At 39.7% G+C, this 11,795-nt stretch overlaps 4 protein-coding genes across 7 annotated transcripts; 1 reads left to right on the top strand and 3 right to left on the bottom strand.

Annotated features, from left to right (window-relative positions):
- Window positions 1-712: 712 nt before the first annotated feature.
- LOC126595881 (uncharacterized) lies at window positions 713-1,275 on the bottom strand. Its single transcript, XM_050262273.1, has one exon. It carries the CDS (start codon window positions 1,020-1,022, stop codon window positions 837-839), a length of 186 nt encoding a protein of 61 aa, XP_050118230.1. The 5' UTR covers window positions 1,023-1,275; the 3' UTR covers window positions 713-836.
- Window positions 1,276-1,711: 436 nt separating this feature from the next.
- On the bottom strand, window positions 1,712-3,682 carry LOC126595878 (uncharacterized). Of its 2 annotated transcripts, none has more exons than XM_050262267.1 (2): window positions 3,478-3,682; window positions 1,712-2,948 (listed from the first exon to the last, which is right to left on the bottom strand). In XM_050262267.1, exons 1-2 carry the CDS (start codon window positions 3,620-3,622, stop codon window positions 1,936-1,938), a joined length of 1,158 nt encoding a protein of 385 aa, XP_050118224.1. In that variant the 5' UTR covers window positions 3,623-3,682; the 3' UTR covers window positions 1,712-1,935. The 2 variants fall into 2 exon arrangements, with proteins under 2 accessions (XP_050118224.1, XP_050118225.1); XM_050262268.1 differs by having other exon boundaries at window positions 1,712-2,932; window positions 3,478-3,623.
- A 168-nt stretch (window positions 3,683-3,850) lies between these two features.
- LOC126595879 (trihelix transcription factor GT-1-like) lies at window positions 3,851-8,005 on the top strand. 3 transcript variants are annotated; one of them, XM_050262269.1, is made up of 5 exons: window positions 3,851-4,720; window positions 6,447-6,485; window positions 6,941-7,087; window positions 7,253-7,477; window positions 7,613-8,005. In XM_050262269.1, the coding sequence occupies exons 1-5, from the start codon at window positions 4,183-4,185 to the stop codon at window positions 7,813-7,815; spliced, it is 1,152 nt and encodes a 383-aa protein (XP_050118226.1). In that variant the 5' UTR covers window positions 3,851-4,182; the 3' UTR covers window positions 7,816-8,005. The 3 variants fall into 3 exon arrangements, with proteins under 3 accessions (XP_050118226.1, XP_050118228.1, XP_050118227.1); XM_050262270.1 differs by having other exon boundaries at window positions 3,853-4,720; window positions 6,956-7,087; XM_050262271.1 differs by lacking the exon at window positions 6,447-6,485 and having other exon boundaries at window positions 6,956-7,087.
- A 730-nt stretch (window positions 8,006-8,735) lies between these two features.
- LOC126595880 (mitotic spindle checkpoint protein MAD2) lies at window positions 8,736-10,462 on the bottom strand. The gene is made up of 7 exons (XM_050262272.1): window positions 10,216-10,462; window positions 10,082-10,097; window positions 9,822-9,952; window positions 9,614-9,734; window positions 9,399-9,502; window positions 9,191-9,312; window positions 8,736-9,070 (listed from the first exon to the last, which is right to left on the bottom strand). Exons 1-7 carry the CDS (start codon window positions 10,286-10,288, stop codon window positions 9,014-9,016), a joined length of 624 nt encoding a protein of 207 aa, XP_050118229.1. The 5' UTR covers window positions 10,289-10,462; the 3' UTR covers window positions 8,736-9,013.
- Window positions 10,463-11,795: the final 1,333 nt, after the last annotated feature.

Genomic DNA, 11,795 nt, shown 5'->3' with positions numbered 1-11,795 from the left:
ATTAGGGCCTAGCTTTGAAATATGTATATGTGCATTTTTCGGCCAAAATGATTATTTTACATTCTATTTATTGAAGAGTTTTCCATCAAACTAGAAATGTAAAGTGCTCAAACATTGGCATTTTACATCTCCTATTAGAGATGCTCTAGGTCTACGAAAAAGATTATTCACGTTTTCGATGGCTCTTTCTTACATATATAATTATGTCGAGGATGCGGATAAAATTAATTTTTCTCATATTATAATGCGTGATTGACTTGAAACATTGTCATCATAACGTTGCCATCTCATGCGCAAGGATGTTTCTCTCGCCTTACATGCGTGGTCCAACTCAACACGACATTGATCATATATACGCTCACATTTCTTGCGTGGGGCTAACTGAAATATTCGCTCAGAAACGAAGGAAGACATCCATTTTTGCTGCACATTTTACTTCTTGTTGGCAACAGAGACGGATCCATGCGTCTGTCACGTACACGACTGCTTATGACAATCGATATTCATGCAACGAGATGCTCATATGGCGATATCTCAAGCAAATCACGCAATGTCACATTGGAAAATTCAAATGCAAGACAATACGTGATTGATTGATGTACCTCTATAATAACATACCGGTTATACGTTACTTCTCATTTTCATGATGTTCCATGTTAATTTACAGCAAGCAATAACATTGATTGTAAATTAGCAGAGAAAAACGAGAAAATTAATTGAATTTTTTTAGCATTAAACCATTTTTTTCAACAGAAAATATGAAGACAAATGTGGTTAACTGGTTAGTGACAATATATATTGCTGGAAGAGGCTACATTGTTCAACAGTGTAGTGTTTTATTGCCCATCTTCTTTCTGAGTTTTCTTCTTGAGCTTCTCCACCCACTTGAAGCTCAAAATCGCCTTCCCGAAGCTACTCTTCGATCCATCCTTGCCCTTCTTCTTGTCCTTGTCGGATGATCCCGATGGCGGCGGGTCGGGGTTGTTGTCCCATTGATCAGCCCAGGACAGACCAGAATCCATTGTCCTCTTCGTTTTTTCTTTTCTTTCTCTTGTGTTCTTCTTTTCAGAGGTTAAAAACTTCTTTTAGCGAAAGAGCTTTGGCAATTTGTTGCAAAAGGGTTAGTTTGCTTATTTTAATCCGTGTTGTTTTTTCCTTTAATTTGATCGAAAGGAAAATTGTTTGGCAGTAGTTCGTTACGTTTGATGAACAAGTTTAGAAATTTGTCCAACGGTCTTTTGCTTATTATGTAACCCGATATTTCTCGAACCAACTCGATTATTCTTAATTCGGTCATGTTCCTTATTGGATTAAAGTAGTTAGTAATAAACTCGTTTTCTTTTGTCGGAATTCACGTGATGTGAAAAATATACAACGAACATAAATAACTGATTACACGCAAGATTTTGCCATTTCTATCAACGGCGGTTGACCGAGTCTAGCAGCAGGCAACGAGCAGTCAAGTCAAACTCTAAAATCTACATCCATGCTAAGCCCTGTAAATTATAACTAACCATGCCATTCAGACAATGCCTGTTTTGGAAAGTGGTATTTTTATCATCTTAGAAAGCCATTTCTTCTCCAATGTCGTCGGTATTTCCATAGTCTCGCCGAGATTACATGATGCTTCGTGCATATGCCGATGTTCCGGACAGAAATGGAGGAAAATTCTTGACTGGTGAAGGTGTTCATCCAAAATAAAAGAAGCAAATTCAAAACAAATAAACTGTTGTTGATGTTTAAAATCTCTAATTCGGTCAAAATTAACCAAAAGTATCTAATGAACCAGAAATAATCGAACTATATAAATACACCATGAGATGCAATACAATTGACTAATGAAATCGCGAACCGTAGGATTACAATTTAAAGCATCAAAGGTAGGGGAAACAAAATATAGATCAATTTCCCTCATCCCTTGACTTGAACCTACGTCTAGAAAAATTCGACATGACCTGCAATTTCTCTGCATAACAGCTTAGACTCACTGGCAAGCTTCAAGCTTTTGACAATGGCAAGCCCTGTTTGTTTGTGTGTGGAAGTCGGAATATATTGCTTGACCTCTTCTTCTTTCCCCAGCAATAGAGCCTCCCTCGCTGGAACCACATTTTCCCACCAGAATTCCCGTAAAATTCCATGCATCAAGTTCCAATAACTCCGGTCCCTGCACACGCGAAATATTGTGCTTCCATTCGGTGTCCAGCAGTACAGATCAACCCACTCTCTGTCCATTACCTCCATTTGGCCCTGCACCTGAGGCATGTAATAGAAAGGCATGGTTGACCACGGAAGAGCCTTGTCTGGCTTGCCCTTGTTGTACGGACACTTCACTTCCAGTATCCCACCACCTTGATAGCAATCAATAAGACCCTCGAGAAGACCGTCAGGGGAGGCACCAATCCAACCATATCGCTCATCTGCGTGGGTAGCAAATCCGTATGAACTCACTTCGCGACCTGTGATGCTTTTGTACTTTTCAATGGCCACTTCTTCATTGAGCACGCCCCACTCCATGGCTCTCTTAGAAGCTTCCACAATTTGTTTCTCGGATTCAAATACCTTCTCATGCCAGAGCTCTGGCCGGCGGGTCCCCTTCCAAAATCCCAAGGCAGTGCTGAAGGTGCTCGTGGTCAGCTTGTCCTTGCGTAGGGCAAACCACTCCTCTGATCGCTGGGGAGCATCAGATGGTGAAAGCCGGGTGGCTAGCACTAGCGACGATGGGGGGCGACGAATGATAAGAGGGGAAATTGGAGAGATCAATGGTTCGGTGCACGTGGAAAAAGGTCTCAAAATCTCTTTCCTAAACCATATCTTTCTTGAGGATAGCAATGCTACTGCTTTATGGTGAGATCTGCAGAACATGGAGCAATAGGCATTACTTGTTGCTGATCTGACAATGCCATCCATAGCTACTTTGTTTCGTTGAAGGGTCCTGCAAAAGCCACACACTGCTTGAAAGTTTAGTTGAAGAAACTTCTTTGAATGGATATTTTTATCAACATTTGACACGAAAACATTGCGGCATTGATTTACAAAATCAACCCACAAAATTCATCAGAAACAACGCGAAATAGGTTTCTTCGGCGCATTTAACATTACACAAACAGGCAGTAATCTTCTCCTTAATAAACAAAAAACTGAAAGCGAAGCATATTCTATTGTTCCTCCTTCACGACAAGTACTGATCCTTCTATCAGAGAAGGAACTGAATATTCGATCCTTCCTACTTAATGCATCATTCCATTCACGGTATTCGAAATGCGAAACATTCGAAAACAAGAAAATCAAAGGACGAATGCTTACTCTAAATACAAATAATGCTACCGAGGAAAAGAAAGTAGAAAACCCACAAAGCTCAACTTCCTCCCCCAATCTCTCAATTCGATTTCAGAGACAAAACCCACATGATTAGCAGTCCTTAATTCGAAAATGAGGGAGATAAAAAACATATTGCACCGAAGGTGTTTGATTTAATACCTGAGAGACGGCTCCGACTAAAGGTCCCGACTTTGGGAGCTGCAGAGGAAGCAGGGCGTGGCTTGGGAGTCCGAGAGGTCACTCCTCCATGAATAAAATACAGAGAAGCTCTGGACCGGGCGGCAGAGACTTGGATGAGCTTCATCTCTCACAAATTTCCGGCAACCATTTTTAGGGTTTTGTTTCCGGCAAAATTTTAGAGAGAGAAGAAGATTTTAAGGCGGGTAGCAGTCTAGATGATAACATATTTCCGAAATCCAAGACGCCACGTATTTTTACCTGTCTATTAACGACGTCGTTTTACTAAAAGCGGCTGTAAACGCACGCAGCGATTAAAGTTCGGAACTTTGAGTAGCTCATTAACCAGAGAGAGGAGAGAGGAGAGAGGAGAGAGAGCTGAAGTCTTTCTTCCTTCTTCGCTAATCAAAAGACAAGAGCTTTAAATTCAAGCACTTTCCTCCCCTCTCTCTAGCTTCTCTCTCATTTCTCTCTCTAGAGAGCTCTTTCTGTCTCGGAGCTGAGAGAACCCCAAAACTCACCGACTGCAAAAAGTAACAAAAATGGGTTAGTTCTGCTGCTGCTAAGTACTTCACTTTCTTGTTGTCCGCCTCCTCCCACTATCCGTCTGAGTCGGAATCGGACCCACATTCACAACTCTCTCCCCTTTTTCAGCAAACTCATATTTTTAATTTCCACACCCACGGCATGTACTCGGAGAAGCCTCAACCAATCGATTTCTACAAGGAGGAAGGCAGTCGGGACATGATGATGGAGGTGGTCGTTTCAAACGAACTCTCCCAATCCCAATCTCAAGCTCATCTCCACCAGCCGCCGCCGCAGCAGATGCTGATGGGGGACAGCAGCGGGGAGGACCACGAAGTGAGGGCGCCGAAGAAGCGAGCTGAGACTTGGGTGCAAGATGAGACCCGTAGCTTAATAGCCCTCCGCCGCGAGATGGACAGCTTGTTCAACACCTCCAAGTCGAACAAGCACTTGTGGGAGCAGATTTCGGCGAAGATGAGGGAAAAAGGGTTCGATCGGTCGCCGACGATGTGCACGGACAAGTGGAGGAACTTGCTGAAGGAGTTCAAGAAGGCTAAGCACCATGATAGGGGAAGTGGGTCTGCAAAGATGTCGTATTACAAGGAGATTGAGGAGATTTTGAAGGAGAGAAGCAAGAATCCGCAGCACAAAAGCCCCACTCTCCCAAAGGTCGATTCTTTCGTGCAATTTTCGGATAAAGGTATCGAGTTTTTCTTTCCTTTTTTTCTGAATTTTCAGGTTGCTGTCTGAATATTTGTGTTCCAATTCGAAGTGGGGTTGTTAAACTTGAGCTGAAAATTTTAGTGTTTTGAAGAAAATTCTTAAATTAGAGGGGTTGGGATTGGTTGTCTTCCCTTTTATGTATATGTTGGTTTTCTGTAGTTTTTCCATTTGTGTAAGTGGTTCATGTTTCTCTGAATTTGGTACATTATTAATCTGTTAGAAAATAAATTTAGAGGGTTTCATTTATTGTTTCAATTTAGAAATGTTTCTGTCTATGGAAATGGCTATAATTAGTAATGTGGAGTATGACCGTAGTTAAGTCATGGTCTTCAAACTGCAGATGAATTGAGTAGTTCCTGCAATAATTGCTCTCTAAGACATAGATATGATAATTCTGCATGCACATCTGGGTGTGATGGCTAACGATAAATACAAGATATGAAAATCATGATGTGATTTGATGTTATTTATCGGAAACGGACTGTGCGGTAAATTAGTTTTGAGTATGTTGCACACCACTTGATTGCGATCTGGAATACTGGGTTGGGTGAGGCTGAGGTTCATTACGCTTAATATGCAGTCTGGATGTATTTTCCAGTTTTGGCTATGAGATTGCACATCTAATAAACCAGTGGAGGGAAATTAACAGATTATTGTAACCTAGTCAAACTCAAAAGTCATTTTGTTCTTGGTCGAGACTTAGGTTGAGAATGGAAGCTCACTTAATATGATTGTTTCCCAACAATCTTGTGCTTTACGTAAATGAACAGAAATATGAGGCTAGAAGCAAGAAAGAATGTTTGGGTTTTCTAGTGTTCTAGTTTGGAAATGTACTCTGTTTGCATTTGATTTATATTATAAAAGATGCATAAGGTATTGGCTTATTGTGGCAACGCATTGAATTTGTCCTTTTTCTTATCATTTTTTATTATAGAGGTGTCGTATGTTGGGTTTCAAAGCATGTTGACGCGCATGAGATGTTGTGTAGTATTTAGTAAAGTATTGAAGGCGCTGCTTCATACAAAACAAATCTTATATACAAGGAAATTTTTCATGTCTAATTATTTTTCTGTGTCTTGGTTGTTTTTTTCCGTCTTAATGGTACTCTGGCATCTGTTCTAGACATTGTAGGCTGTATAAAACACCATTTCCTGTGATGATATCCACTGACATCAACTTCGGATGTTACATTTTCTATAGTGCGCTCTAAAGACTTTATCAAATAACGACACGTTGTGAAGTTGCAAGAAATGCATAACTTCTGTAAACGGACAATGGGGGGACTTATCTGTTGAGTTGCGCTGTTTTAAGCGGCCTTGCAATTTGGGGCGGGCTGTGTGACCTTACCTTGTGGGGTGGGGGAAAGTTAGGAATGGGCTGGGCCGACCCCACTTAGTGGGAAAAGGCTTTGTTGTTGTTGTCTTGTCCTAATTTGGGGAGCACTGCAGCTCAGGTGATCCTTGCCCATGTTCCGTCCATGTTCCTTATGCATCAAGTGCTGCATGGGGGATTGCACAACTCATTCCTTTTCTTTTCCTTCACTTGGGTAGTGCCTTGTGTTCTTTAGTCTTTTCTTTTGAAAGTTCTGCTATTGCATCACCTAGTTGGACTTGGATTTAGGGGTGAAATGTTATAACTAGTTCATATGGGTGAACATTTTGCAACATAAATGACTCCATTTGACTGATTTTCTGATCATGTAGGTATTGAAGATGCAAGCATTTCTTTTGCACCTGTTGAAGGTATATTAATTAATTAAATTTAATCTGAGTTTTAGTATTCTGGTGGGTGTTTATGTTGTTTCATCACCTAATTACTGGCTAGCCTGATAACTCTTGATCACTCTAAGAAATTATGATTACTTTATCTTTTGGGGAATGATCAGTTCGTTAAGGTTATTCAGGTACAACCATCTCAAATAGCTCATCTCATGGCTCATGTTGGATATTACTAGCATACTAGATGGCATTCAAGATTCAATGACCAGTGATTAAGCTTTTTTCTTCTTTTTTATTGTCAACGCTGATTTCTGTTTTTTCTTTTCGTTTTGGCCGGAAATGATGAGTTCTTCACTTTGTAAGGCAAAATTGAAGCATATTAACTTCTCTGCGTGTTTCATGTCCTATGTTCTGCTTCTATATATCATATTTTTCCCAAGTCATTTTTTCTTTTCAAAGAGACATCCTCTCTTTTTAAGTTCCTTGGTGTGCAGCTAGTGGCAGGCCAACACTCAATCTTGAAAGACGTTTGGATCACGATGGTCACCCTCTTGCCATCACTGCAGCTGATGCAGTTACACCAGGTGGAGTTCCACCATGGAATTGGAGAGAAACCCCTGGAAATGGTAAGTATATTAAATTGAAGTTGTGAAATTTTCTCAACACGCGTCTTGTTGTATGTGTTTATGCTCCAAACATTTTTTGCGGATGAGTAGCACTCAAGATATCTCGTTATTATGTTGTCAATACTTCATTTATTTCAAATTCTTTTCGTTTCTTTTTTTTGGCAGGTGGGGAGGGTCAAGCATATGGTGGTAGAGTCATATTAGTCACTTGGGGTGATTATACTAGAAGGATTGGTATCGATGGCACCGCAGATGCCATTAAGGATGCAATTAAGTCTGCTTTTAGGTTGAGAACAAAACGCTCCTTCTGGTTGGAGGATGAAGACCAGATAGTCCGAAGTCTTGACAGGGACATGCCTCTCGGGAATTACACTCTTCATCTTGATGAAGGTATAGGTTACATATCAACCATAATGAATTTAAATGTTACTTAGCCATCGGCTAAATGAAAAAATGGTTGAAAATTATATTTTCGTTTGGTCCCCCTTTCATAATGAAAACTTGATGCTAAAGTCCTAATTTCAGGGGTGGCCATCAAAGTGTGCCTCTATGACGAGTCGGACCACATACCAGTACATACAGAGGAGAAGCTATTCTACACGGAAGAAGATTATCGCGAGTTTCTGTCCCGCAGGGGGTGGTCGTGTCTGAGGGAGTTTGATGGGTACAGAAATATTGAAAATATGGATGAACTTCGCCCGGGTGCAATATACCGCGGTGTGAGTTGAGGGTACCAGACGTGCCCTTGTAATGTTCCCTTCTCAATGTAATAGTGGATGGTTTATGGACCCTCTTTTTGTTCAGTGCTGCACATTGTGTATCATGGCAGATCAAAGACGATTTTATCCTTGCACAGTGGCCTCTGCTGTTTGTAATTATGTACGTTTGAAGTTACAAACAAGTTTCTACTCTTCTACACATCATTACCTCCTTTCATGTTCATTTCATTTATGTCTTATGGTTCTTCTGCTTCCCTTTTTTTATTGTTTTTTTACAAATCAAGGTGCCTTTTGCTAACCATTTCGTTTTCAATTAATTCATTTTTTGGTCATTAAACAGCTCCTAAACCTTTAATTTTCTGTTAATATAATTTTCCAACCGACTAGTATGGGTGGTCTTAGTTTTCCTTATTGGTGGTCGCTCATGGAAACTTTTCAGTAGGACTGTCACACCGACATGTAGTAGTCCAAATCCACTGGTATATATTGTGCATATATTTTATCGTGCACACATCATAATTAGTGTATCAGTAACATCATTTTACATGGTGTGACCTTGTTCAAGTTTTCCTTGGAGCATCTCCAAATAGAGATGTGTAACACATAATACATTTCTTGTTGGTTGGAAAACTCTCCCATGAGCAATTTTTTTGAGAAAAATAAAATATATTCATCTTGGACGAAAGATGTAGTAAATATTTAATAGATTGTGAATTTACCCTTTTTTTTAGAGCCCAAATTAATTTACATCTCCATTAAGACAAATCCAAATTTACACATCTTCATTGGAACAAAATTTACTTTCACACCAATTCAAAAATTTGGTACCATTTTATTGGGCCCAGCATATGCTGAAAGCAGAAACATTAGTGAGTTGTTTCATGCGATTTAAGTGATTTATTTGTGTGTGCTGCATTTGGAAGAACATGGGAACAACAGAATCTGTCTTTATATATGAAAGCTAATACATTCGATGACTTGTCTGGTACGAAATGAATACAACTCAAAACACGCGTTCCACCCACCAACATACAATTATACGTCCAACACCCACGTCAAAAACATCAAGACGGAAACACATCTTACGGATAGTTCAGTACACAATTTCTCATCCTCGTCCCAACCGTTGTAACAAATTGTGAATAAAAGATTCACAATACCAAAAGTCCACGAAACATTAATACTGGTTACCATCCCCCTCCTCTTCTTACTGCTCGTCCCATTCGTCGTTCTTGTACGACACTAGAGTGTCAACCTTGTGGATCTGCGTGATCCGGCAAACAAATTAACTGTCAGCAACAAAAGCATTTTTCCTTTTTTATGGTGAAGAGATTTTCTAAATGAATGAAAATAATGAAATGGGAATGCAACTTCTTGAACTTGCCTTGGTGTCAAAGGAATGCAGTTTCACTATTTCTGGATTTGTAATCAGTTTCGGATCACTCTCGATCCAAGTGAATGGGACTGCAACATCTTTATCCGTGTACGCCAACACATCAAACACACCTAAAGCAAGCAATCGAATAAATGAACATGATGAATACCAATATGAATAAGTAAATCATTTGGATAAGTGAGTGTGTTTGTCTTACAGGGTTCATCAAGGCATGGCAAGTAAGTGATGCTCGAAGCAATCTGTCTCATGATCGCTTGAATCTCCCTCATGATTTCCTTGTCACTCTTTTCCCTCGACATGCTTAAATCAAACATAACAAAACAATGAAACATGATTTAGAAATGAATAAAACAAACTGTAGTTTCATGCAACGCGGGGGACTAAATATAATCCAAAATTGAATTGAATTACCCCTTCTCAACGACCTCACTGTCGGTCTCAATGCTGAAGTTCCACCTCTCCAGAACCTCACTGGTGGCCTTGCTCATTATGACCAGAACAACTCTCTGTAACTTTCCAGATTCCAGCCATTCTTTACAAAATGAATAAGTACATCGTGTCAAACTTTTCGGTATCAACGTACTAAAATAAATTAGACCCAAAAAGGGTAGAAAAGTACCAGAAAGCTGGGCAGTTAGGTTTGCAATGAAGGATTTGAGGCCCTCGTCTTGAGTAAGCAACATTGGCAATCCATATTTCTTCACCTTCACAAAGCTTTCCTCAGGATACACTCCTCGATTGTACAGAATACTAAAAGAATACCCAAAATTCCAACCAACATTAACTTCAATATCCAATAAATACATATCCCAAATGAAGCAAGCACAAAAAAAATAACACAAACAACAAGATCAAAGACCAATATCCCATGCCCATTACCTGTTTGCTGAATATCCTGAAAGAACAAACGCAGAAAAAACACAAAACACAGAGATCAGACAAAGATTTCTCAGAAACCGAAAAATACCCAACAAAGAAAAATGAGAATCAAATCCAATCGATGATAAAACTACCGAAGAACTCGCTGACAATGGCGGCAGAGCCACGCAGAGTGATGATATCTTTGGTCGCTGTTTTTGAAGCCATTACTACGATGCGCTTCCAAACCCAGTAAAGATTCTACCCAACTTTTTGTTTGGCAAGAAAGAAAATACTGAACTTTCCAGAGAAAAAAGCGGTTTTTGAGTTGTTCGCGATGAGGAGGCTGAAGAAATAGATTTTAGGGCTTTGAGAAAATCGATTAAAAGTAAAGTAGTGCAAATGCAACGGCTAGTTTTTTTATTTTTTGTTATTCCGTCCGTCCGGGGGCTAACGGTAACTTTTTTAAATTTGCGCCATTTTCTGGTATGAAATTATGGAAGTGGGCCGGCTCTTTAGATTCCAGCGTCAGCGGGCCATGTGTGCTGCCACGTAACGAGGCCAAGAACGAAAAGTGTAATCTGAATGAAAACGAATACGAGAGGTTTTTCAGTATCCTCAAAACGGGAAGAGATCCTCTCACACCAAAACCATCAAGTCCAATCATTCGAGCGCAATCCCTCACCTCATTAGTATAGATAATATCGTTTGTTAAAAAAAAAAAACTTATCTCTAATTGTATAATGACATGTGGTGTCCGTCATGTGTTTAGGACTCACTGAAAAATCTCATATTCGACATTTCTTGTTTGGTCGGATAGGACGAATAAGGAACCCGTGGCTGAGAGGCGGTCCTGAATTTTGTTGGATTTACATAAAGGCCCAAGTGTGCCTGGACCGAACCTGTTACAACAACTTCCTTCTTCCTTTTCTTCATCTTTGTGTACATATCATAACTTGTGGAACTCAAATTTCAATAGCAAATGAAAAATAATTATCGGTGGTGTTTGTTCTCATCCTCTATGATGCTGTCTTTACCAGTTGAACCCTTAATCGGATTAAACTAATAACATGACGTATGTGATACAATTATAAAATGACCAAATATATATAGTACGACGTGCGTGATACTGTTATAACACGACTAAACATATCTAATAGGGCATACATGATAAAGTTATTGTGTGTATCACAACTAGTACTTGAGGTACATTTATGCATTTTACACTCTGGAACCATAAAGAAGAACATGAGACCACAATATTCATGCATACAGCATAACACAAAATAAGGGTGCGGAGACGTGTGACCCAAGTCAGTGTAGGCCACATTCAAACCCTAGCAAACCTAACTACGATTCTCATATGATATCACATAACCCTACTATATATATATATACTCACCACTACGTTTAACTATTTGCGCTATGCACAAAAGTTGGTCGTGCAAAGTGTCATTCCGTTGCACAAATGTTTGCGTGACGGAAACTTCGTCGTGCAAAGATTGTGAAGAAAGACTTTATGCGACAAAAAATAGCATTGGTCGCAAAAACACGGCGCAATGGTTTAGCCTTCATCGCACAAAATTTATAGGAACGAATGTGTTTGTCGCACAAAATACCAGAATACAAATGTGAGACGACTAGTATTCGTCTCTCGAAACTTTGCGCGACAACAATTTACAGTTGCATGACGAAACATTGTAGTCACTATAATATTACGAGATGAAGGAATTCG

Source organism: Malus sylvestris, chromosome 13 (assembly GCF_916048215.2).
Source record: "Malus sylvestris chromosome 13, drMalSylv7.2, whole genome shotgun sequence".
Taxonomy (NCBI): domain Eukaryota; kingdom Viridiplantae; phylum Streptophyta; class Magnoliopsida; order Rosales; family Rosaceae; genus Malus; species Malus sylvestris.
This window is presented reverse-complemented; position numbering and strand designations above follow the sequence as displayed.